Source organism: Pagrus pagrus, assembly GCF_965226575.1.
Source record: "Pagrus pagrus genome assembly, chromosome: 15".
Classification (NCBI taxonomy): domain Eukaryota; kingdom Metazoa; phylum Chordata; class Actinopteri; order Spariformes; family Sparidae; genus Pagrus; species Pagrus pagrus.
The window spans coordinates 24177545-24203082 of record NC_140199.1 but is presented as its reverse complement, the minus strand read 5'-3'; the positions used below and the strand labels follow the sequence as shown (position 1 = coordinate 24203082).

Here is a 25538-nt window from a genome sequence, read left to right as displayed (position 1 = left end):
TGTTTTTATGAATTATACTGATAGTAAATCTCAGACTTTCTTTGTCAGTGTAACAGAACTGTCACTGAAGGTTCTATTAAAGGGAAAGTTGACCCAAAAATGTAAATTCAGTCATTACTCACCCTCATGCTGATGGAAAGACAGATGTCATTTTTTAATCCACAAAACATTTCTGGAGCCTCACAGCAAAACAGCGTTGTAGCTTTTTGAGGGTCGACTGAGGTAGATTGGGACTTGTTTAAAAACGAGGGAAAAAAATATAAAATGGCTCCAAACAGCCTGTCCAGTTTAATTCTCCAGAAGCAGATAATTTGATTTGAAGAGATGTTATTTCCACCCTTTTTAAGCCAAAATCTTTACTATAGCTGCTAAAAGCGTTAGCATGCACCCCCTCTGTATTAGGTGCAAGTGATCGTCCACGCATAAAACAACTTTTCAAATCAATCTGGGATCTCAGGGAATCTGGAGGCTTGGGATTAGACTGAACGAGCTGCTGGGCTTTTTTCTACAGTTTATAAAGTCCCCATCACCTCAAATGCTTATGAGATTGCTGCAACACTGTTTTACTGTGAAGCTCCAGAAATGTTTTGTGGACCACAAAACTTCATCTGCACAAGGGTCAGTAAATAATGACTGAATTATCACTGTTGTGTGAACGTACCCTTTAATGCTGCATGTTTTAAAGGGAGAAATACAAAAGACACCATGGCTGACATACACAATTTTTATTTGTGGTACTCACTACATGACAAAAGAGAAAAAGGAAACTCTAGGAGATGTTAATGCTGTTAACCTATGAGGCATTTAGAGAAAGAAACTGTACATTTATTTAACAGAAATGCCACAATTCACCATTATCAGCACATACGCATGGTGAACGGATAAATCATTGCATATTATCTCTAAGACTATTTACAAAGAGAAAAATATATATATACTGTACAGCTATACACAGCCCCCTGGTATTAATATGTAGAAGGGGCACCACCTCCTTGTGAGATATGTTTCTGACTGAGAGGTTGCATAGAACTGAAGATTCAAGCACATGGTTTTGGCCTTTTCATGCTGAGCTGCGTGAAGAGATCCATCAGCTCCGACACAAAGCTTCAGCAGGAGACTCGGGCCTGCTATACGTTCATGACAGGAGTCAGCTGCAGCAGTGAGCTCTGTGGTCGGATGGCGTTGCTCTTTGAATGCAGTTTCTCCAGGTTTTGTAAAAAGCCTCTCCTCTTGAGACCCTCTAGAATGACAGTGTTGCTGGAGGCCAGACTGACACGGGTCCTGTTGGGGGAAAAAAGGGGCCATGAGGTTGATATCTATCTGTAAATATGCCATTTGAACAAGGTGACGTGTTCATGCATTCCATCTGTCCACCCGGGGGTGCACAGCGAGTTCAATGCCAAAAAAGAAGTCTTTTTCTCCCTCTTTGATTATAACATGATGGTTTAAGTGCTGCACACCAATTACACATAATTATTAAAATGACTCCCTTCTGTCCAAATACTGGATGCTATAATTGGTCACAAGGTGTTTGCTCAGCTTTACGTCAAAGGAAAAAACACAAATTGGGAGTAAGGCCAACCACAGACTGGTAACCCAGAGGTTAACTGACCTCAGTACAGTGTTTATCGTCCTGAGTGGTCTGATCACAAGTGGACAGTCAGTTCACACCTGGCATTAACATGCGTCGTGAGTGACCACTTGTGATCGAATCTCACTTCCTTGTCTCATTAACACGTACATCGGTCGGACAAACAGACTCAATGTTTTTCACATAAAGAAAAGTATCTTCATGTTAAAAGGTTGCTGACAGGAAGCCAGTCTGAATAGTTAAGAATTTGTTGTAGACATCTTTTCATAAAGTTTCTCCTGACTCCACAAAACTCACAAAATTGAGCGATTTTTTTAAGGGAACCTGGGGACTTTACAACTTAATGTATTTAATGCAGAATGATTTAGACTTTGCCATGGTGTTTGCAAAGTTTCTCCTCACTCAACAACTCTCAAAAAATTATGCGGTTTGTAAATTAAATTAAATAACAACAAACAGGTTATTTACAGACCAAGGCCACCTCCAGATGTGGTCTGAGTGATCAGATCTCAAATGTGCCTTTAATGCGTGTTCACACCTGGACTGAGAACTGTCCACTTGTGATTGGATCACTCAGGACGCATGTTAATACCTGGTCTGAACAGCCACAGAGAGATGACACGTGAGCGTAAACTAATAAAAACACTGGCCTGAAGAGAATGTTCACCTGGGTTTAGGATTAGGAGCATTTCTTTATTGCATTTCCCCCTCAGTCTGTGTTAGCTGTCTAACTTTCAGTCAGTCCATAGCTTTGACAAGATACCCACGTCTCAGTGTGAGCTACAATGAAATGAAAACACAATAACAGTATCTCATTACAGCTACTATGAACAACTACAAAGAAAGGCACTCACCGAGGAGAATCTATACCGCTGTCTCCTGTGATGCTCTGGTTCTCTCCCATTTCCACTGCTTCCCCAGTCTCTGCCCCTCTGGCTCCACCGGGCGTCCTCAGAACAGCTCTGTGGGTCTGAGGAGCACCCGTCTCATCGAACTCGTCCTCCTGCGCTTCCTCCACCTCAGCTGCCCAGTGAGCAGACTCACCATCGCCCTCGTCGGCTGACTTGCGGACAGTCTCTGTGTCTGATTCTATCTCACTAGTCTGGCAGTAGTCGAAGATGCTGCTGTCCGCAACTTCAAATGGTTCAGGATGATCCAAATCGAGGTTCACCTCATGTCGTCTTTCCCCCTGGATCGATGTGCTCTGTCTGACGCTGGATTCACTTTGGGCCCCTGGTGATCTGGTCCTCTGATTGTGATGAAGACGTTTCCAGCTGGATTCTCCAGGTCTGGTGGGACTGAGGGAAGCTTCCCTCTGGGTTGCAGGTGGAACAAGCTCTTTGAAAGTGCTGTCTCTGGAGTTTTGTATTGAGGCGACTTGTGGTTGGTGAAAGTTGGAGTTAAAATAGTGGCCATAGAGTCCCTGATAATGCAAATCAGATTCCCGGTTATTGTAAGCCAACTGGTGGCTATGGTAGTCTGCTACACCTGGTCGGTACACATTAACAGCATCAGTAATCTCCTCCTCGTTCAGACACAAGGAGCTGCAGGCGTCCTCGTCCTCCTGATCATCTGCTCTCTGATAGAGCCTGTAGTCGTCTTCTATGAAGCCATCAGTGTCTGTTATTGAGAGAGTGCTGTCAGTTATCAGTTCAGGCCTTTCTCCCTGGTTCATGGTCCTTTGCTCTTGATTACTGATAGTGACTGGTCTTATCTCATCTTGTTCCTGGGTGGCTGTAGTTTCCCGGGCCTGCTGGTGTGAAGAGAGCTCGTCAGGCCTCTGAACATCATCCCTTTGTGGGTTAGAGAGTCTGAGGGAGTGTTTCCGCTGCAATGAAGGCTTGGGCCAGGGCGGAGTTGGCTCATATGAGTGGTTTATGCCAGGCTCATAGGGATGGGTAGGGAGCATGGCATTAGGATTGGTGTACTGTTGGATGTTAGAGAGGCCATCATCACGGCACTCTGGCTCCTGAAAATGCCTATTCCTGCCTTCTTCCTCCCAGCTCTCCTTGCCGTTTCCCTCCCTCTGATGTCGGATCTTGTCGTCTATCCGAAGCGTACTGCTCTGTGGGTAGGCCGAGCTGTAGTCCAGTGGCAGCTCTCTGCTGAGCTTTGTGTCTGCTTGGGGCAGATGATCACCAGTAAGGTCCCTCTCATGGACGCAGTTGTACCTGTCCTCAGATGTGGGCGATTTCCCTGCATGCTCTCCGTTCTCTGCAATCACTTTAGCTCGGTGCGGGTCCCACGATTTGGAGCGATGACTCGTACGTTCCTTCCTCCCCGGCCCTGAAGCCTTGCCTTCTTTCACCTCTCGTCTTCTTTGCTCTCTGTTGATGGGCGGGGGAATCTCAACTTCTTTAATTGGATGAGTCTGGAAAGGGTTTTCAATGCGTTTCTTATAAAGAGATTTTCCCTCAACAGCTCCACCTTCTTCCACTTGATCTGGTTGATCAACAGGGATTTCCACTCTGAGCCGAGCAGGGTTCAAATCCTCTCCGTCTGGATAATCATCCACACATATGGGAGACTTGCTCTTAACCCTCTCCTTCTCCTTTTCCTTCTGTTTCTCTCTGGAGGAATGGACCCTCCTCTTGCTGCGAGAGGCCTTCTGAGCAGATCTTTTCACTGCCCTGGAGGAGTGGTGATGCCTGGCTTTTGAGAATGTCAAGATCTCAGTGGACATTCCCTTGTCTACTCCCTTATCTTCTTTGTCCAGACCCCTGTCCAACACTCTCTCTATCACCCTCTCCTTTCTTTCCTCCAGCTTCTTCATTAAGACCGTGTGGCGTGTCAAGTTGTCCACAGTCAGTTCAGGGTTGATGCGTCTGATGATGGCATGCTCCAGGTCTCGGGGTAAGTTGTTCAGGTCATCCTCGTCTCTCACTGGCCACTCCTCTGGAGGGAACTGGCCTGAGAATGATGCATACTCCTTCTTTGGTTTCTCTTTCTTAGCTCCATTTCTCCGGAACAAACTGAGACCGAACTTCCTCCCTGGTTTGTTGTCCTTTTCTTTGCGGCCTGTCACGTTGGAAGTGGCTGTAGTTTTGCTGATCTCACTCGCCTGACAATCTGCCGCAGTGGAGGTGGACTGGTGCTGCACTGTGGGTTTGTGATCTGATGGTCGGGGCCACTTTAAGCTCTTGCCTGTGCATTCACTTATCGAAACAGAGACAGAATGCTGGTCTGGGACAGTGGATGGTGGGACGGTGGCTGTTACAGTAGTGGAGGCGATATTAGTGGATGTTTGAGGGCTGAAGCAGCTGCAAGACTTGCAGTGCGCTACTGGCAGCGTTTGAGTGCTCTCAACACAGGCATCGTTGCTCAGAAGGTAAGTAATGGGCGGAGGAGAGGGAGGCTCGTCCGCTGAACCTGAAGTCCACCAGTTCTTCTCTCGGACCATGTTGTTGGTGATGAAATATGTCTGAGGCGTGACGATGAAGTAGCCCTCGCCTGTGTGGTAAATTTTGCGCTCCTTGATCAGAGTGCCTAGAGCGTTGTAGAGGATGTCCTGAGTGGGGATGGTTATCCCTGAGACGCATGAAGAGAAAAGGGTGTTAAGGAAAATAGACAAGCAAGACACAAAATTGTGTCTGGTTTATGAAATTTTGGAAGATACGCTTATTAGTTGTCTGATGGAGAGTTAGAGTTATGTCAGTGTGTTAAACCCAGTGTCCACACTCACAGACTTCAAGGCTTGTTCCCGAGAAGCCTGCGAGGGTTTAGGGCTGTCCCACTGTCAAATCGTCAAGTGTATGAGGACTCTCAGACATTGTGTGCTTTTTATGCCCAATTTTCATAATTCCACAATTCTGCTGACTTTACCCGAGTGAATTACCCACAGTTCACTGTGTTAAGACCCCGTTGTAGCTCTATATCAAACTGACAGATACAAGAGTGTTATCAACGATCTAACTCTCCAGCAGAAACTCAATTATTTATCAAAATGTCAAACTATTACTTTAACAAGTCAAATGAGGGAATATTAGATTTATTACCTGGGTGGGCTTTGCTCATGTAATTGACAAGTGCTTCCTGGTTGACGACGATGTCAGAGGAGTTCATGTCTGAGATGACAGAGCACAGCACCTCAGCCAAGGGAATGAACTGGGACTGAGGCACAGGGGACATCTGCACTGGGGACAGATCACCTGAAACACACACACACACACACAACCACACAGATGATTGAGTGGAACAGGTGGGCCTGCTGCAGTACACACAAACACACCTGGGTTAGATAGATCCCTCTCTGAGTTGTGCTGCCAGTGAAAATAACTCAAAGTACTGAAGTTGACATTCCTCTCCTAACCGCCCTCTAAATCATGGTCGAGGTGGTCTATTTATGTGAGTTATATGAACCATGCCTGACTGCTTTTGAAATTCCATCAGTACTGGGACCGACCACGGAATTCCATTACTCCCACAGAAATGACCACAGGTCTGCCTGCTGGGCAGATCCGATATCCTGCCCCCCATATCACACGTCTAGGAGGTGCCCTTAGACAAACATGTTACCGAAAGTGAGAGGGACTCGGAGGAAAGACAGACAGTCTTTGAAACATTTGTCTTTGTAAAAGTAGTACAACACATACATACAAACCGTGGGAGCCGATTAGACAGAAGCCACAGTGCTTTTAAATCATAAAACTAAGTTGCTTTTAAAGCTAACCAGACATTTTAGAAACATTTCAGTTCAGAATCACAAGAATCAACGGAGTTTCACACATGGAGACCATAATTGAAGCAGCATGCAGTGGTTACGTTCCTTCAGGCAAACAGGATCTTTTGTGTGCCAAGAGAACAGGAGAGGTGGCGATTGTAAAGACTCTCCTACACCCAGCTGATAGGAGAGGACATCAAAACTGGGATTTGACATAGCAGTGTAAATACTTGGTTACCTCGCTGAGAAGGCTCTAATGGTCAATGTGTTATACTGGTGGCCGAGAAGATGCAATTAACAGTACCAATGATGGGACATGTAGTCTTTTCTTTATTTAACAGCGTTCCTTTTTCCCACAAGGTGAGACAACCACAAACCAACAACTGACTTTGAAAGCTACATTTCCAGTAAAGCTGTCCAAAGAGGGAAACATCGTCAGTTTACAGCAACATTTCTGAGTTATGGATAGAGTCGCTGCCAAACTGGAAGGTTGTGTTTAGGCATACTATTAGAAATGTTTCTTTTTCAGATTTAAGCCTTTAGGAGGTTTGTTTTGGGCTTACAGTCTCGTTCAAATGTTTATGTTTAAGTTAACATAATAACTGGTTGGGGCTGAGGCTCAGCTTTCATGTGGTTATGGTCTGAATAAGAATGTGGATGAGGGTTGTTGTTGCAGTGCACAGCGGGGCTTCCTCTGCGTGCATTACGTTATTTCTTTTACTCCTTCTTTCAGCTGCTCCCTGTTAGGGGATCGCCACAGCGGATCATCTGTTTTTAGATCTGTTTCTTTCAAGATCCGCATATTTGATTTGGCATAGGCTTTTTACGCCGGATGCCATTCCTGATGCAACACTCTCAGTTTATCCTGGCACTGGCTTGTGCATCCCCAGGGGTTTGAGCTGCACACGTTATTTCTTTTACAAAAGTCATTGTGATTTGAAATATTGGACGACTGACACCAATAACAGATGTAATACAGACTACACCTGCAATGATTAATCGCGTACTTGTCAACTATTAGGTTGTCTTTTTTGCCAATGTCATGGCTTTATTGGAGGACAGCTGAAGAGGGACAGGAAGGGGTGAGAGAGGGAGACACATACAGGTTGGATTCAAACCTTGGGCCTCTTCACGGTTCATGGTTTGAGTAACTTTTTTCCTACAAAACAACGTTAAAATTCTCTGATCCAGGCTCTTAAATGTGAATATTTTCAGGTGTCTTTATGGCAGTAAAGTACATTTCTTTGAGTTGTGGGAAACACTGACTGACATCTTATAGACCAAGCAACTATTCGATCAATTCAAAAAATAACAATGAAAATAATGGTTAGTTACAGCCTTAATATAGACATCAAAAAGTGATGTTAACTAATAAAAAGTGAGCTCAGTGGAAGCACCGAAACCAGCCAGATCCCACCGATAAATGATTAGCATCTGAGCTCGGTTAACAAACTCCCTGTGTTAACACAAGGCCATGAACATAACCCTTACCCACAGGGCTGGAAAATTGGTTTTAGTTAATCAGCTACACCTCATTAATGTGAGTAGCGTAAAGGGTGAAAGAAGGGACAAGAGAAAAAAATGGTGATCCAACGCAAGAAAAGTGCTCAGTGATCACACTCCACCTCTGTATTTTACTTATTATCAACAGTATCCAATACAACTTGAATGTTAAAAACACATACACACATATAATTGAATTTGGCTACAGTTGGAGCTTCAACTTGTTCTTGTTATTGACAGAGACATTTTCACCATGTGACTCCATGTTGTGCTGACAACAGCACTTTGTGTATAAATGTGTGAATTAAGCTTGAACATGTGTGTGTGTGTGACTGTGACTGATCCTCCCATCAACACCATCAGGGCATTCAGTGAAAACACTGCCGAGCTCAAACTAAACATTTACAACCCTCACACTTGAACCACTTATGTCTGAGGCAGGGAAAATAAACAACCACTCAGATACCTGCCATAGTGAAGCGTGACAGAACACATATGTATCACACACATACTGATAGATCCAGGTGATCCTACCCATTACTGCTGTTTGTTTACATTTCTTGGTGCTGCACATATGGATCACTACCTCCAATAAAGCATCACAGACAGTGTTGCTAGATTAGAGTGACAGACGCAGCCTAATCAAAACCTTGAACTAATAGAATAAGAGACCAAACACTAACTTTAATAGGTAACAAAAGACTAATAATAATAAGCTGGAGGGATGTTTGGTTTCGACAGTCATCATTTACAAGTCACTGCATGTTAAGTGATATACTGAAATACAGATTAAGTTTTCTGAGGTATGAACGACCCAAATGTGACAAAAAGTAGCCCACATTTCAACCAGCCTAAAACAATTTGACCCCAACTGTAAAAGTTATGTGCTTGTAAAGATTATTATTATTATTATTCACTAGTTTATTTATTTAGAATATGTGGTATTTTCTTAAAATCTATCATGAGAGTGTCTTCTTTGCCTCCATTAGTCAGGAAATCTTAAAATTCATAATTTACTGGTAAATCTGCTTCAGTTTATAGAGTAAAGTTAATACCAATGTCTATTCTCTTTCAATTTAAATAAAAACTTGTGTCAAGTCACAGCATGCTCATACTCCACTAGTATTAAGTCATTTTATATTTAATTTAGTATATTTTTCTGGTTCCATGGCCTTATTTTTCAGCATATTAAAATAAGAATACAAAACAATTAAATCAAGAATTATTCAGTAATATTCAGTGTATTTAACTCAGCACTGTGCTGCAGTAAGTCTGATCTCGAGTCATTTGATCTCAAAAACCTGCATTTTCCACCTATTTCAAACCTTTAAACACTTATCAGAAGCTATTTATTTCTAGATTGCATGTCATGTAACTTTATCTGGCTGCATTAACACATAATTTCACCAGTGTAAAGTCATTTTCTTTTGTGTGAATCATATCTATGCATTGCTGTTTTGGCAGTTTCCTGTATATCCTTTCTTATTTTAAAATTCTAAATGGACTTTCTATCGCCCTTTCCAGTCTACTGAGCGCTCAAAGTGCTTTACAACACTTGTCAAATTCACCCATCCACACACACACACACACACACACACACACACACACACACACACACACACAGATACAACATTCACACACTGATGGCAGAGACTGCCATGCAAGGTGCCGACCTGCTCATCAGGAGCAATCTCGAGTTCAGTATCTTGCTCAAGGAGCCGGGTCGAAACAGCGACCTTTACGATTACTGGACGACCCGCTCTGCCTCCTGAGCCACAAATGTTGAACACACATTTGTATTTAAAGCTTTGATCTGTTTTAAACTATATTTATAAGTCTCTTGTAGATTTGTTGCTGCTTTTTGGCATGTAAAGCTCTTGATAAACATTGTTTTTAGAAAAGTGCTATACAAATATAGTTTGCATATATAATATAATAATAATTGCTGCATGAACAGATTCAATTTCACTACTATAAAGTCGCTTTCAGTGTTTATTTCTTGTGTTTTATCTTCCTGTTTGCAGTGAAGTAGCTGGATAACACTGACCACAGAGCAGCAGAAATGTGTTAATCACTCCTGCTCATTTCGGGTATGAGTTAGTAAGGAAGTAAGAAATATGTCAAGCAAAGTCAGTAAAAAAAACAATTATCGGCACACTGAGCTCACTTAAGGCTCATAAGTCTCACAGACAGGGGTCTTTCTCTCCAGAACTGATCCTATGACACACGGGGGGATTGTAAAGAAAAAAACCATCTGCCTTCCCCCGACTCCGACAGAAGACGTTAATCTGACTAAACCTCAGAGCGGATATCTCAATAGCAGTCTCCCTGGGCAGTGAATTAGTGCAGCTGACTTAGCCCCTCATTGTTGTTAACTTCCTATAGGAATGTCTGGCTGGCCGTCCACATAGCAACCACTTATAGCTGCTGTCAACAGCCAAAAGGCCAGCGAGGATATGACAGGGTCAGAGGAGGCAGATGATTATTCACAAGAACCCAATAAACTGATGGGAAATCACTATCTCCTTCTGTGCACAGAGAGCTGGGGAGTCATTTTAAAGGGACAGTTCACCCGAAATCAGAAATAGGTTTTGGTGTCTCAAGATAATCCACAGACCTTGTAGTGAGCAGTTTCATGAAGGAACTATTTTTTTTTCGATGAACTACACCCACAGCGTAGAAGAAAGTGTTCATCTACTCATGGACCCAGTTGACTAGCCTCTCATCCATGACTAGATGCACGCTTCCTTCTGCATGGTGATACGGTTGGTGGGTGCAATGAAACACTTACATCATGGTTTGTGGATTATCTTGAGGGTCAGGATTTCTAGAAAAAGTATTTGAGCACCAAAAGCCACGTTGTCCATTTTATTCTAGAGAAGGCAGCCAATATCTCCAAAACTGGGCAGCTCACACCAAAACAATCTAGATGGATAAATACAGATAAGGGGAGATTTTTGGGTGAACTGCCCCTTCAAAATGACTTCCCTCTCTCTTTGCACAGAGGCAGTGACCCTCTCTGAACATGTCCTGGTTCAATGCAGGATATCCTGTCGGACACCTGCTTGCAAAGAGGTTAAAAACAGAAATAAGTTCAAGCAAGAGCGTTTCCCTCGTGCCATTCATTTATATATATTCTGACTGCAGCAGTGATTAAAATAATAATCAATAGAAAAGTGATACTGGCAATGCAGGTGTGAGACAGAGGACAAAAATACACCTACAGCAGTTTGTTTATGAGAAGAGGCTGTGTTAGACAGGATCAGTGTTTATTGAGTCTAACATTAGCAGGCGTGACCGTCGGGGAGGTTCACTGTTGTAACCGTCTTCTCTCCAGGGGGAACGGACCTCTGTGCTCGTGTAATCTAAACCCGGGCCACCGACATTACACTCATTGTCATACACGGCATGAATACCCTGCTGGGAGCCATGGCAACCGAACCCCGTGCAATGAGGAGGAGGGAGGGAAACAGAGAGTCAGACAGGAGACGAGACTTGTGTTAAAGTATGTCAGGAGGAGTTCAATATAACCTCTTAAAGGAGCAGTCCGACAGTTTTACAGTGAAAGTCTGTTCAGGGTTGGTCGTAATCAGCCTGTAAAAAGAGTTTCTCCTCTTCTTCTTCTTTCTTTGGCTCTGGGGGAGCTTTGTCAAGTCTGAGAAAATAACTCTGATGATGACCTCCTGATGATATCTCACCATAGGTTTGAAGACAAACATATAACAGAAAGCCTAGTTTACAAACTGGGGGTGCAGAGTTTTAAAGATGTATGAGGGTCGCAGAGCTTCATCAGAGCTGCTTGTCAGATGGTTGAATAGCTTTGGAAACCCCCTCACACATCTTCCAATATTGGAAAAAGAGGAAGCTGTGTCCAGCCTTCCCAGCAACTTTCCGAATCCAACTTTCACACACACTTTACGCCATGACTGACCAGCTGTGTGGAGGTGAGAAGAAAACTAGGGTTGGACTTCTCTCTCTAGCTCCGTTTCTTTTTTTGTTTTGGTTACACAACCCCGTCTTTTCACGCGAACAACTGAGTACAACATTATGGTTAAATTTAAACAATGTCATGTCTTCACCCTTCACGATATTTGTAACAACACGTTGAACAAACTGTTTCTCTTTGAGCCTAACCCAACAGTAATGAAAGACTTTATCGAGTTGCATCATGGGACTGTAGGAGTCAGTGTGTTGTTGCGTCCCAGACAACTCAAAACTCAAAAATGTCCTACCAGAAAATGTGCGATGGAACGCCACTCAAAGATGGCAAATCTATCTACCCCGACTTCACGAGGAAACTGCTGCCTGATGTCACCGACATGGGCAGGACCCATCGAAAAGGGGTACAGTGATTTGTTTATCAGGTGAGTGAATCAAATGTTATGATACGTAAATAAAATGTACAATAGCATCTGTTATTATGTGTTGTTTTCCTCCTCTATTTCACTGAAATTCATTATCAATCATTATCTGTCCTGATTTATCCCCCTTCTGTTGACGTACCTAGCACACTGATCCAGCACCTAAAGGGTGGAGCTAGAAACACTGCAGTCCACTGATTGGTCAACAGAATCGTCACTCCTGCATGACAGAAGGAAAAGAGCGCGAACCCGCCAGTTTTAAAAACCACAGCATTCATTTTTGTTCGGTTCCATGGAGAAGTCGGGACATGTCAGCTTCTGCAGCGCTGATTATTTCTTGCATGTTATGGAGGGATTACACATAGACATAAAAATGCAGAGAGGCGACAGCAATTACACAAAGAATGGCTTAGCCTTTCCAGATTGTTTCATTTGATTTAGTATATTTTTCAACCCATATGTCAAAAAACCTCTAAAATCATATCCAGACTGTGAGAACTATTGAGACAATACATAGTTTTAAGGCCTAACCTTAAACAACAAGTCTGAATTTAATTTTTATGGTCTTCACCATAGCATTACAGTAACATGACAAAGCCCACACAAGCAGGGCTAAACAACAACCATTTCTTCCCATGTCATAAACTGTTCTGTGCGAGAATATAAAGCTGCCTGGGGGATAAGAAAGCCTGTAGCTGTGTGCTCATATTTGAGATGATTGACAGAGATCTTCTCTCCTCTATCCCCGCTGAGATCTTCTTGGCTGCTCACACTGATCAATGCCACATGTATTCACATGGCTATGTCGTTAGCTGGCCTCAGAGCCACATGAGTCCCATTTCATACATGATTGCATTACCTCCAGTTTCTTTGGAAGAAAATACAGACACGCCACACAGAACTGTAGGCCATCCATGAGCCATACTGACTCAGATTGAAAATAATGTTTGAATCTGCGTGTCACGCTATATCGAAATGTGCAAACCACGGCACCAGTTTTGGGCTCTCAATCAGCTGTTAGAGAGACGTGACATAATGCCACCCAAACATTTAGCATTTAAACAACGGAAACACCTCTTCTTACCTTGGTAACAGTATTGAACACACAGACCTCCAGTAATCAAACATGTTATATATGATAAATGTGGTCAATTTCGATCACGAAGATGCTGTCAGACAAACAAGCACACACATGTTGAGACACAACATATATATATAAAAAAATATAGCCTTCATGACAGCTTATATATCATTTTGAATGTTTAAATATTAAGCTAATGTTATGCTATGTGCTAATGTTCAACTATGCAGGTTAGGAAACAACTCTGCCGATCACGACTCTCAGGCGGACCCTGTCGGCTCCCCACGCCGCCGCCATTTTGGTAAGGACCATTTTTAAAGTTGAAGAGGGGGGGCAGCCAGCTGAACCTCTGAATGTGCGGTTTTGTAAATGGACTGTGGAGGAGTGGGCAGGCCGTCACAATGTTTTCACTCAACATTTGCGTGCAGCAGTAATCTTCTGCTCCTGTGCTGTTTTCCGTGCTTTAAAACAGTCCCGCCGGAGTCCAGTAAGTTTAAACAAATTGCACCTTGATGTGAGACTTGGTAATAATGCTGTTGCTTATCAGCCATCTTATCAGCGAGGCTCTGGGGCAGGCAGTGTTGGTCGGATCACCACTTCGGTCCAGACTGAAACTACATTGGATACAGATATTCATGGTCCTCAGAGGATGGATCCTACTTACATAGGTGATACAACAAATCTTTTTCTCTGGTGCCACCATAAGGTTGCCAGTTTTGTTTTTTAAGGGAAATGTGTTGACAGGTATCGGGTGGATTGGCTTAATATTTGGTATCCACATTTACGCCCTCCTCAGGATGAATTGCAATTAGTTTGTTTATCTCTGGCTTTTAATTAATGCAAGTGAAATGTATGCATGTCTTCCACTCGGGGGTGTCTCAATCAAAACAATGAAAACAAAGCTCTTAGTCTGAAGATGTCACGAAGTAGCATGGGATTATGGGAGTTGTTGTCGCCACCGTGTAATGTAAGGACACAACTCGACAAAATATCAATATTGTCATTTTAATGCAGAAATGTTACATTTATATCTTTAAACTATATCCAGGCGTTGATGGGAGACCAGAAACCAAAAGCCGTAGAGAAGTTTGCACAACTTGTGACTGAATCTAGTCCTCGACCTTTCACCTTCATGCTATGACGGGTAAAATCTACCTGAAGCATCAGACTTGTTGCCACAATCCCACACTCCACGGCCTCTCTGGAAAACACACACCCACAGACACACACCATCTTATCTCATACTGGTGTCGTCTAATCTTTTACACTCCACTGAGCAAACAGGCTAATCTTCTCTCTCCCTCATTAAGGACACACTGCATGGCATTCAACATGAACCTGAGGCCCGCCCGGGCTGCAGAATCCCTCCTTGTCTCCCATCGAACGAGACCTTGTGAGGAACACGCTTCAGTGAACCTACAGGCTGTACGTGAAGGATCTGAGTTAAGTCTCTGGTGGGACGATGTCAAACATTCATACAGTCAGATTTACTGTAACGGGAAGAGATGTCAATTGTAATTTATGTCATGACTGTCTCGCAATCCCGCGACTACCTCCCTTTGTTTTGGGTTTTTTCGGTCTCACAGGCTGCCATGATCCCTCCCTCGTCTGCTAATGTTTGTGCGAGTGTGTGTATGTGTGTGTGTGTGTGTGTGTGTGTGCACATCACACTTTTTAGCTTAACGGGTTCATGTCTTTCATTCCACACAGAGATGTGGGCGTTGCTGTTAAATGGCCCAATAAACTGAGTGAAAAGATCCCTTCAGAGAGCAATCACAATCTCAACAACCAAACCTCGCCCAGTCTAACAACACTGCCCTTTCCTGTCCTTCCACTCTGAAAGGACAAACACTGCACGGATATCAACAAGATCTGTAGAAGTTTGCATTAAGTATCTATTGTTGAATGTACTGTATACATGGTTTATCCTGTGCACAGTTGGCCAAATTTGGCACATCGATAACCAATAAAATGGAGACTGAGCCGACTTTATTGATTGATTCACAACAATAAAAGCAGCGTTTCCACCCCAAACATGGAGGCATTAGGTAAATATTTAATCTGACCTATTGACGGTTCAGTATCTCAGAGTGCTCGCGTTTAAACATTAAGTGAGGCGTTGAAGGAAAAGAGTGACATTTGGACTGTGGCCTCTTTGTAATCAGTGTTCGAGAAAGTGCCTTTTTTGGCAATGCTGACTCATTTTAGCTGGATACAATCTGCAGAATGATCTGTGTTATTTAATCCAATTTAGGCCCATTGTTCAGGACATGAATGCTGACTTTCTAAGAATAAACAGTTCTGATTCTTCAGCAGAGAAACAGATAAGAGAAAAAGTCAAAAAGCCATGACTAAAGAGGATTCATGAGCTCAAACTTTTGAGCCGTGACGAGAAACACAGCCAGGCTTTGTGTTGACACGGATCACCATAGAAACCTTTACTGTGGCAGCGACCTGCCACATGCAATACAAAGCCCAGGAAACAGAAGAAACATGGGCAGGAGTGCAGTATGGGTATCTATAATCCAGTTATGGCCTTGAGACAAACCAACCCTTTGACATTTAATGTATGTTGGCAGAAAGCATCAGGGGGCTGTGACTCAGCTTCTCAAACTGACTTTCACAGGGCTTAAAAACATTTACGCTCACATAATAGTTGGTCACCACAGATCTTGGCTGCAAACCCCTGCAGCTGTAATGCCATTAAATAATGTTTTTACCATCTGATTCACAGCAAGAACAATTTAAATAGCGATCCAGCTAATGCAGTGAGAAATTAATGACCCGGTACGAAGCTAAAACCCTGTTATCATGTTCTTGTGGAATAGAAATACACCTGACCAGGTGTTTAACAGAGGACCAGTAACAATGTGCAGGTAGACAGGCCTGTATTTTATAGCACGGCCCAAAGTGCTCTGTGTAACGTGATATCAGTGCCGGTGCCAGGAGACAGGATTTAGAGCACAACACTTTAGTTTCCCATCTTTTTTACTATACGTCATACCTCTTCAGACTTTAATGGGCCGCACCCCGACATATCTGGCTCTCGTCTGCTTTCATGAACACGAACATTACCCCACAGTGCTGTTTCTGCCAGATGCCCCAGTCCAAGTCATTTAAATGTGGACCACAGTACCTTTGCTTTCTTCTTAAACAGCCATGTATATGTTTTTCACATTTCTGTGAAACTATACTTATTTAGGAAGAAACTCTGCCTTGTCTCAAGCCAGATTTGTCATCATTTCTGGAGTAACTAACTTCTTGATCTCAGCTTGATTCCAGAGCTGATGTTTTTGGGGATAAACTTAACATTTCATCTTAATGGAAGGCATTTGGTGAAAGGGATACTTCAAAGATTAGTATTACACTGCAATAAAAAGGAGGAGTTACAGACAGAAGAAAAAAAAGATTATAATTACCCTGTTAGACCCTTTTATAAATAACCCTGCATGACATCAGCCTGTACCGCCTGCATTAGTCAAGATTAAAGAGTCAAATTGGTTGTTTGGACAACTAATTTTAAAAAACTGATTCGATACATGGATAGACAGATGTTGACATAGAATCACTTCCTAATCTGTTTTAATTTTGTGGTTAGTAAAAAGATAAAACATAATTGACTCGAGCCCCGAACATTTTTGTCGAGCAAGCTTGGTACCCTGGTGAACCTCTGTAAACTCTTCTGTTTCCTGTTGAACTTGTATGAGCTATAAGCTCGGCTCTTCTTTGCAGAAAAGTAAAACAAGTTGAGAAGATGGCTAAAAGATGTTGCTGGTGGAAAAGAAAAGAAAAAGGATACCCTGACTGCGTGGAGGGCGTTATATTCCGTCCCAAAAAACAACGACAAATCTTGTCTGATGTAAAGAGTGGATTTCACCATCACCAAAAACGGACACAGACAACATTTGTTCAAAGGTAACATTATGATGTAAAGTCAAGATCATGGTGTTTTTGTTGAACGTGAAATGACTTGACCTCAATTTGCATCGTTTTGCCATGTTCATTAAACTTAACATCATGAAAATATCCTTCCATCAGGCACTGTAGTCCTTGCTGTCAGCTTCTTGACACTATATTACCTATCACCTAGAAACTGTCTAATAAACACTGCGGCACCCGGCTAAACGGGGCTGGTGTAGCCATGTTTCTTATTGTCAAGCTTGCCCGACCTAGCAACAGTAACTAAGGGGGTGGAACTTTCGATTGGTCAATCAAAATCAAAGATCCAGTTTGTGCATGGTTCACATCAGATCTGTTTTATTTCAGACGAGAAAAGAAGTCTGGTTCTCTTTGTCCAGATGTTCTTCTTCAAAGTAAATGAGCTCCTACATAAACTCTGTGTGGTTGTAAATTCTAGGAAGCAAAATGGCATTTCAATACCAAACGCAAACAGACAGATGTGTACATCTGTGCGTCCAACACTGAAGGGCATGGAAGGCTGCTCATGTTCTCCCGTGAGGAATGAGGAATAAAACTATCATCTCCAAAATATCTTGCCTGGTCAAAATCATACAGCCATGTGTGAGTTTTCTCTCTGTTTGTCTGTTTATTTCTACTCAGTGTGGCTTTGGTTCGAAAACATGTGAACATTTCAGCCACTACACAAACCAACACAAAGCTTCTCTGTTTGCTTTCCTTTAACAGCAATTAATTCAGTCAATGGTTTCCTGATGTTTTTCAGACCTTTTGGCTCTGATTCAGATGTGTGCGGCTGGTTTTACGACCGCCTCACTGACTGATATCAGTGTAAAAAAAAGTGTCCTGTATTCAATCTTTTTTATGTGTAACAGAGGGTGTCCCCCAAGGTTCAATTATAGGCCCCCTCTAAGTCACTTTTAAACACCTGTACAATTTTTTATGACCTTTTTGCACCATTCCAGCGGTGATAAAGCTCATCTGTGCTCTTGCATTTCACTCCCATACTAACCACTGAGCTCAGAATAAGCAAGAGCTTCTAGTTTCCCCAGTTTCGCCTCCGTCAAGGATCCAGGTTTTCACCGCATTAAATCTATATGGCTTTTCCAGACAGATATACACAAGATCTATGAGGGTTTCCAGCTGATCCACACCCCTTAATCAAGAGTGATGGCAGTCATTGGTTGCAGATGAAACCCATTTCCTCCTATTTAACGGAGATCGAGGTGCAGCACATTTCTGTGTTTGTTATCCCAGTATTAAGAACAGAGCTCCCGTCCAGTGTCTGCCATATGATCCATCACTTTTTAATGCCCTGCAACTGGTCAGCACGCAGCTCTGCTGAGGTCCTTGAAAGTATCTTTCACTCTTGAAATACAATAACACAGCACCTTTCACAGGACCGATGTTAGCATACCACTGCGTTTATCAATGGCAAATGAAGCAAAGAAAACATCCTGTCAGGAAACTGAAGATTAATAGTAATACCAAATTTAATGTAATATTGCCTCACTTGTGTGTCAACCCATTTGTCTGACCAGAAAGTGAATGAAGATAAATCCCACGTGGGAAACCCGAGCGGCCGCTGACAGGGTGTATAAGCTGAGGGATACAGAGGAAACTCCTCAACTGTTATTGTTGGCACCATTCCACTCCACCGCTACGGGTGAGCCCAATATTTGGGTTGATAAAAAGTCCAACGTGCCTGATTCGCACCAGGAGTGAGCTTCCTGCTCGATGGGAAGGATGTGGCTAACAAATGATGTGCTGAGAGGCACGCACACACGCATAGTCTCTCACATGTGGAGACACTGTCGAGGTCATGTCTGAGAATGGAGGTCAAGGTTTCCCCATATCTGGACCGTATAAACCATCTTTTACAAGCCCAGGAAGTAGAGAGACATTCTAGATGAATGCAGGGATACGCCCTTGGTGCTGGCATGTAAAAGATAATAATAGTAAAGCTTGTAGGTATTATAAGACTTTAGCCTAATTTACTACCAACAATGCAAATTGAATAACAATCTAAAGGTTCAACAGAGCTGCACGAATCAGAGGCTCAAGCAACGTGAAAACCTTTCATGTTACAACTGAATTAATCTCCAGTCAGCTGTTTATTTTTATGATAAGTAAATTAGGTGTTCTTTGATCTACCAGACCGACACTGTAGTCAGACACAGGACCTCTACACTGTTGGTCACTGACAGATTTGCTATTAGTTTCCAAAAATAATGGTCCTCTGTGTTCGTCTGTCAAACTCTGGACTCTTCATCATTATGAAAACCCAGAAAAACGGCAGCGTATATTATGTGTAATTGCTTAATGTCATACTATTAGTGTCAGGCAGCTCAAGAGTGATTGTTTTTAACCAATATTGTTTGAGAGCGGCTACTGAGCAGATCGCACATAATCTGCTTCTGTGAGTGTTTCCTCTCAGTCTGTCTTTTACCAGAAATACAATACTGACAAATACATTAATAAAATCACGGAGTCCGAACAATATCCTCATATTACGGAGGAAAATAAAAAGGCAAATGTGATGTGATGATGTGATGCAGGTCCTTAGTAGAATACATTTACAAAAACTAGTAAGACAGCGCATGGAATAAGGGCACAGTCTAAATAAATTATTAAAACAGTTAAAAAATAATTGTTGAATGATTTAAATCGTTAAAGAAATGCAGAAGCTAAAATTAGGCAAATAGATAAACAGATAAAGATTAGCTGAAAGTAGGCTAATGGCTGAACACATGAAATAGTTAGCCAAAAGTAAGCTAATGGATAAATATTAAAATTTGTTAGCTAAAAGTAGGCTAGGCTAATGGATAAACAGTTGAATAGTGTTAAATAACATCCTGTTTATAATTCCTTCATAAGAAATATATTGGGACATAACGGGTGGCGTGACGTTGTTAGTGAACACCTGGATACTGTATTGATGTATGTTTGCCTTCTAATGAAGCCTCTGAAGCTAACTGACCTCAAGGTGGCTTGTTAGCAATAAGGTTGTAACCTTTGACCTTTAGTGCTTAGTTAGGACAGGGTGGGCCATTTAAACCTGGAAGGCCCGGCAAGGGGGTGTCATGGTTAATAAGCTAACATCTAGAAGAGTTATGACCATTAGTGAAGCGCTTTGAGACTTCGACAAAACACCCTCATGAAAGGAGACACCCCTTCTGTGAAAATACAACACTTTCAAGTGAAAAGTAAAGAGCAGGCTCTCTGAGTCGGCGAACTCAGGAAATGATCTCAAGAGTAAATGAAGCATTTCAGGAATGCTCCACCACCTCATGGTATGGTTAGTTAAATGAAACATACTATTTAAAAAGGAAACTTGGCTTAGCCGTGCTGTTCTTCAAAAACACACAGAGGGAGACCTACAGAAGGCCTACAATGACCAGAAATGTGTTTTTCCATGGCAAAAGTGAGAGCCCCGTCCAAGACTCATTCACGTCCATGTTCAAGAGGACGAGGGCAGTTTACAGAGGTTGATTGTTAGAAGGACACAGAACACCTCATTACACCACTGGCTGACTGCATATAAATGTTTCAGCTCCTGGATCCACGTTCATCCTGCTGCACGGACAATAGTAGGACGCTAAATAATGCAGCACCAGCTAACAGTCATTATGAAGCCTCTGGTTTCAACAGGAGAGCCTCCAGTCAGAATGTAGTTAAGACTGCTGAGTAGGCAACAAGTGCATTTTCATTTACAATAAAGATTCAGTTAAAATCTCATTAGGGAAATAGTTTAGGAAATATGCCTATTCCCTTTTTAGTAAGATGAGGAGATCGATACAACTCTCTACAATGTCTCTGCATAACCAAGCTACAGCCAACAGGCCATTAACGTAGCTTAGCATAAAGACTCTCTTTGACTCTTGCCAAAGTTCAGAAATACGGCTGCCAGCAAGTCTAACTTTTACTAACATGTTTTATCTTGTTGGTCTAATCTGGAGATAGCCAGACTACCTGTTTCCATCTGCTTCCAGTCGTTTTGCTAAGCTAGTTTATCGCCCTCCGAGAAGAGGCACGACAGCGGTGTAAATCTTCCCACCAACTCGATGGAGATATAAATTGAATAAGCACATTTTCTCAAATGTAGAACTATTCCTTTAAATCCACTATGTTGACTTTTGCAACTTTCATGTAAACCATCTTAACAGGACTTGACTGATAAAACAAAACTGGAGTAAATATGACCTGTTTGAGAGAAAAGGGTGACTCAGGTGTGGCACGTAGACACCATCGCTTGACTCCTGCCTGTTTTTATTCTGTACATACAGTAAGAAAAAAGTGAGCTGGATGTAATGTTTGGTTTCTATGAGCCAAAACCAGTGTTAGTAACATTTATTAAGACAAAGACAACAAACACCAAGGATGTCTTTGCATTTTCCTCATATTTTGCGTTTCCTGCAGGATACTGGAACCACACTGATCATTAATGAAATGACTCTGCGGTGGTATATGTCGGTAAACTACTACTAGGAGGAAGAAAAGGGATGAAGACATCATTTCAGAGTCGAAGAGGAAGAATGAGAAACACCCCGCAGATGTTGGTGAGCTGAAGTGGAGAGGTCAACCCCAGTACCAGGGAGGCCCATTCCCACAAGGATAACAACGAAGCCTGTTCATACTAACTCCTCACCCTGTCTGTTTACCTCGGCCTAACCTCGTCACGATCCCCTCACTCCATCAGCCCTCTCCACCTCCGTACACGTCCTTTCTTGCATATTCTCCCCTCGGAAGAGGCCCGGAGGTGACAGCCTGTCTCCTCTCAGACTCACTGATAACCAGACAGGACCAATGAGGGATTAACACAGATTAATCAAGATGATGTGTCTGTTTGTCTGGAAGCTTCGTTTGAACAATCTTTGTGTCTCATATCATTATCAAATGATGTTAAAGGAGACCGATCATTTCCTTTCCTTCAGTATGCTATACATGTTCTTGTGCATGTAAGAGGTCGTCCGCGTCCCGCCTTTAATTCCGTGACTTTGTGACATCACATTACGTCTTCCTGTCACACATTTGCATGATTTATACCTATATTCCTAACTAGAAGCTGAAAACACGACAGAGCCGACTGGTTGAGCGGTTCTGGCTCAGGCGTGTGTGAGCTGACCAATCAGAGCAGACTGAGCCTTAAAGAGACAGGAGCTAACACAGTTCTGTCTCAGACAGAAGGGGACAACATGCACAATATGTCTCTTTTAAATACGCTAAACATCCTCTGAACTAGTTCCTTTAAAGAACCTCCTCACGTCTCAACCTTGCGCTGACCCAAGAAAGGAAATAGGGTTGTTTAGAATCCACTGTAGCCCATTATTCATAACATTTCTATTTTCTAGCTGACATATTTATATCAGAACAATGTCAAGGCCTCTAAGTCCATGCCTGATATCAATCCAGAAGTCTGACTTTCACAGTCCCTCACTGGCCATGAAACGAGGGGACATTAATCCTGGGTAACAGAAGAGCGGCGGTGGTCGGCAGCCGGTCGCACAGTGATTCACTGCTGACCGATTCTCAGTAAGGAGGCAGTAAAACCAGCCTCTGACAGCCTGCCAGCGCTGATTTCCATACAAATTGCTGCAGTGTGAGGAGAAGGATTTGTTAAGGCGGAGAAGGAGGTGACATGTCCACACACAGACGTGTTTGCTCACAAGCTTCTGGTGTGAAGCTCAAACATGAGGAGTCTGTTGAGGCATCGAACGCCCGTCATACGTCGTCATGCATGTGTTGACGCCGTGTAAAGCACTAAGCTCAGGATTACCTTTGGCTCATGTGTTAGTATGTTGAGTTGAAACTGGCTAGAAACTGTCTCACAGCGGGACGGCATGTCAGCCTCCACACCCTCCCCCCTCCTGCATCGCTCCACACCCTCCCGGGTCTCCCCTGTGTGTGGTCTCTTCCTCCCCTTCATCATCACATTCCTCCCTTCACTTTGCCCGATCTGGCAGAGTTGACGGACTGACACGGAGGCTGCAGGTAGACAGAGGCGAGGCGTGCATGCAGACAAAATAACACTCAAACAAACAGACACGTTATTTAAAAGACAGACCGTGAGATTAAGGCAAGGCAGCTGGAGCAAATGGCACCTCAGAGCCGCTGTTTCAACAACCAGAGGCTCAACTAACATTTGGAAAACCTTAAACCCAAACCTAACACGTTTGCATCCTGCAGTTTTTTTAATTTCACGGTAAAATTGTTTGCTTTTTGAGTGGAAGGTGGTGCTTTCCGGCAGAAACATCAAATCAGTTCTGCTACAACCTAGAGTTTTTCTTCTAAAGTAAGAAAAAACAGTGTGAATAACCTGGTGCATCGCCTCAGAATACTGTCATTAGGTCCAAAGCCCCTCACAGGGTTGTCATTTTCTCCAGCAGGCATTTACAGCCCATGAGATCACGCTATAAGAGGCTGCATAAAGGTTTCCATTCATTGTTTCTGTGCATTAAAACCACATCTGACAACCAGAGCCAAAGAAGAGGAGCAACTAGAAGTAATAACATGGTGTACAGAGCTTTGTTAACAAGCGTTGGTAAACTTAGCACAGTGTCGACGACAAGGGGAGGCTGTGAGATCCTCTCCAACGCACCAGATGAGTTCTCTTTTTATGAGAGAAATCAAGTCATCTCGACATTTTTTTGTTCCGAGAGGCAGTTTTATGCCTCTACAACAAATTAATTGTTATAAGTATGCCAGATCAAGTGTGAAAGACACTACAAATAATCTTTAAAAATGTCTGACATCAGATTAAATGAGTTTAGTACAGAGGAGGAGGAGGAGGAGGAGGAGGTGTTACACCCTGACAGCTCCTGTTCTTCTAAGTTTATGACTTTCACACGTTTCTCCTAGTTTGGTAAACAAACACATGTTGTTGGTGTGTGACTCCTTGAAGTAAAAACACATGATGCTCTTGTGGTGCTGTTATGCCACCTATAAGACTCTTATTTGCATATATTTACATTGCAGCCTTTTCCATTCTGTCACAGGATTACTTCTGGAAACCTTCTTGGCTTCACAACACTACTTTATAATGTAATGAGTGACGGCAGTGTTGTTACATACCGACAGCTTTAATGATCAGTCCCTTTGGTGACCTCAGAGCCCTGCGCATCCACGCTTCTCTCAGCACCTCCAGGTTGTTTGCGTTCCCTTGAATGAAAAGCACCATGTTTTCCATCCATCCCTGAAAGTACACTTCGGCTATGGCCTTAACGAGCCTCTTATTCCAGAAACTGCGCAAGTTTTGCGCCTTGAAGTCCGCGAAAATCTCCTGGCCGGTCGTAGTGTTGGCGTTGAGCTTCCCTCCGCCGGCGCGCACACTCTCCTCGTCCGGGCCGAGGACTACAGCGAGCGAAGCGGCGGAGAGCTGGACGACCCGCTGCTGGTGAGACATTTTTCTGACGCCTTTATCGGCTCCAGGAGGGAGCTATCATGCCAGGAATGAAAAATGCACGCGTTAAAAGACAGCTGTCCTGTCTGAAAATCCGAGCAAGCGCCGTGTTTCGCCGCGCATTCCTCCAGTGTGCGTCCGCGGCGACTGATCCGGAGGCGCAGGCACCGACCGACTGGTTTCTCTCCGCTTCCAGGGCCAGTGACGGTGGCAGGGAGGAGGAGGGCTCATCAGCCTGCTGCTGGTCACACAGGTAGACCTCCCACTGACTGCTGCTGGTCTGCTGTGTGCTGCGTCTCTGCTGCAGGGACAGGTGCTGTCTCCTGCATGGCACAAGAGCAGATTTGGATTTTTATTTAGATTTTGACTACCCTTATATTGTTTGTTGTTTTTAATTAGATTTTTCAGCTATTTGCTTAATCTTTTCATATAAAAACACAGTCATATTTCATCAAACTAAGGCTGATGTTTCTAAAGAGAAGATTTAAAGGTGCAACATGTAAGAATTTTCACACATTCACAAATTAACCAAAAAAAAATGTGCATCTCTTGTGTTGCAGAGAGCATGCTAGCCAGCTAGCCCCGGCCCATCATGGTCCAAAGCTCCTGTGCTAGCGGTGTAAACACCAGCACTCCCAGTCTTGGCCGCTAACTGCACAGCTAACTAGCAGCAGCTATCAGCAGGTAGCATTTACTCAAGCTTTCCGGTATGAACTGGACAGGTGACCAATTCTTAAAAGGGTTACTGCACCTTTAAAGGAGCAATTTGTAAGATATGGCCTGAATTGAAAACATTAACAAAAAAACAAAAAAAAGTGATTATTATTGACAGATTTAAAAGAAAAAACAGTGTTGACGTCATGTCAAAGATGTCTATGTATTGTGTGGGGACGGCCTTCCATTCCGAAACACCGCTGTTCCAAATCTGACTTTCAAGTTCCAATTACTTCCCAATATGGTTAGGGTTAGGGGTCAGGGTCAGGGGTTCCACAATAGCCTTTTCGGAATAGCGGGGTCTTTAGAAAAAA

The 25538-nt window shown here is 43.1% G+C and overlaps 1 protein-coding gene across 1 annotated transcript; it reads right to left on the bottom strand.

Annotated features, from left to right (window-relative positions):
• Positions 1–710: 710 nt before the first annotated feature.
• Positions 711–24528, bottom strand: stox1 (storkhead box 1). Its single transcript, XM_084375798.1, has 4 exons — positions 24183–24528; positions 5587–5739; positions 2446–5119; positions 711–1281 (listed from the first exon to the last, which is right to left on the bottom strand). The coding sequence occupies exons 1-4, from the start codon at positions 24511–24513 to the stop codon at positions 1128–1130; spliced, it is 3312 nt and encodes a 1103-aa protein (XP_084231924.1). The 5' UTR covers positions 24514–24528; the 3' UTR covers positions 711–1127.
• Positions 24529–25538: the final 1010 nt, after the last annotated feature.

Coding starts and splice junctions, on each gene's coding strand:
- stox1 (XM_084375798.1), bottom strand. CDS start 24,513: ATGTCTCACCAGCAGCGGGTCGTCCAGCTCTCCGCCGCTTCGCTCGCT. Junction 5,120..5,586: donor CATGAGCAAAGCCCACCCAG/GTAATAAATCTA, acceptor CATGCGTCTCAG/GGATAACCATCCCCACTCAG. Junction 1,282..2,445: donor AGCGGTATAGATTCTCCTCG/GTGAGTGCCTTT, acceptor TTCCCCCAACAG/GACCCGTGTCAGTCTGGCCT.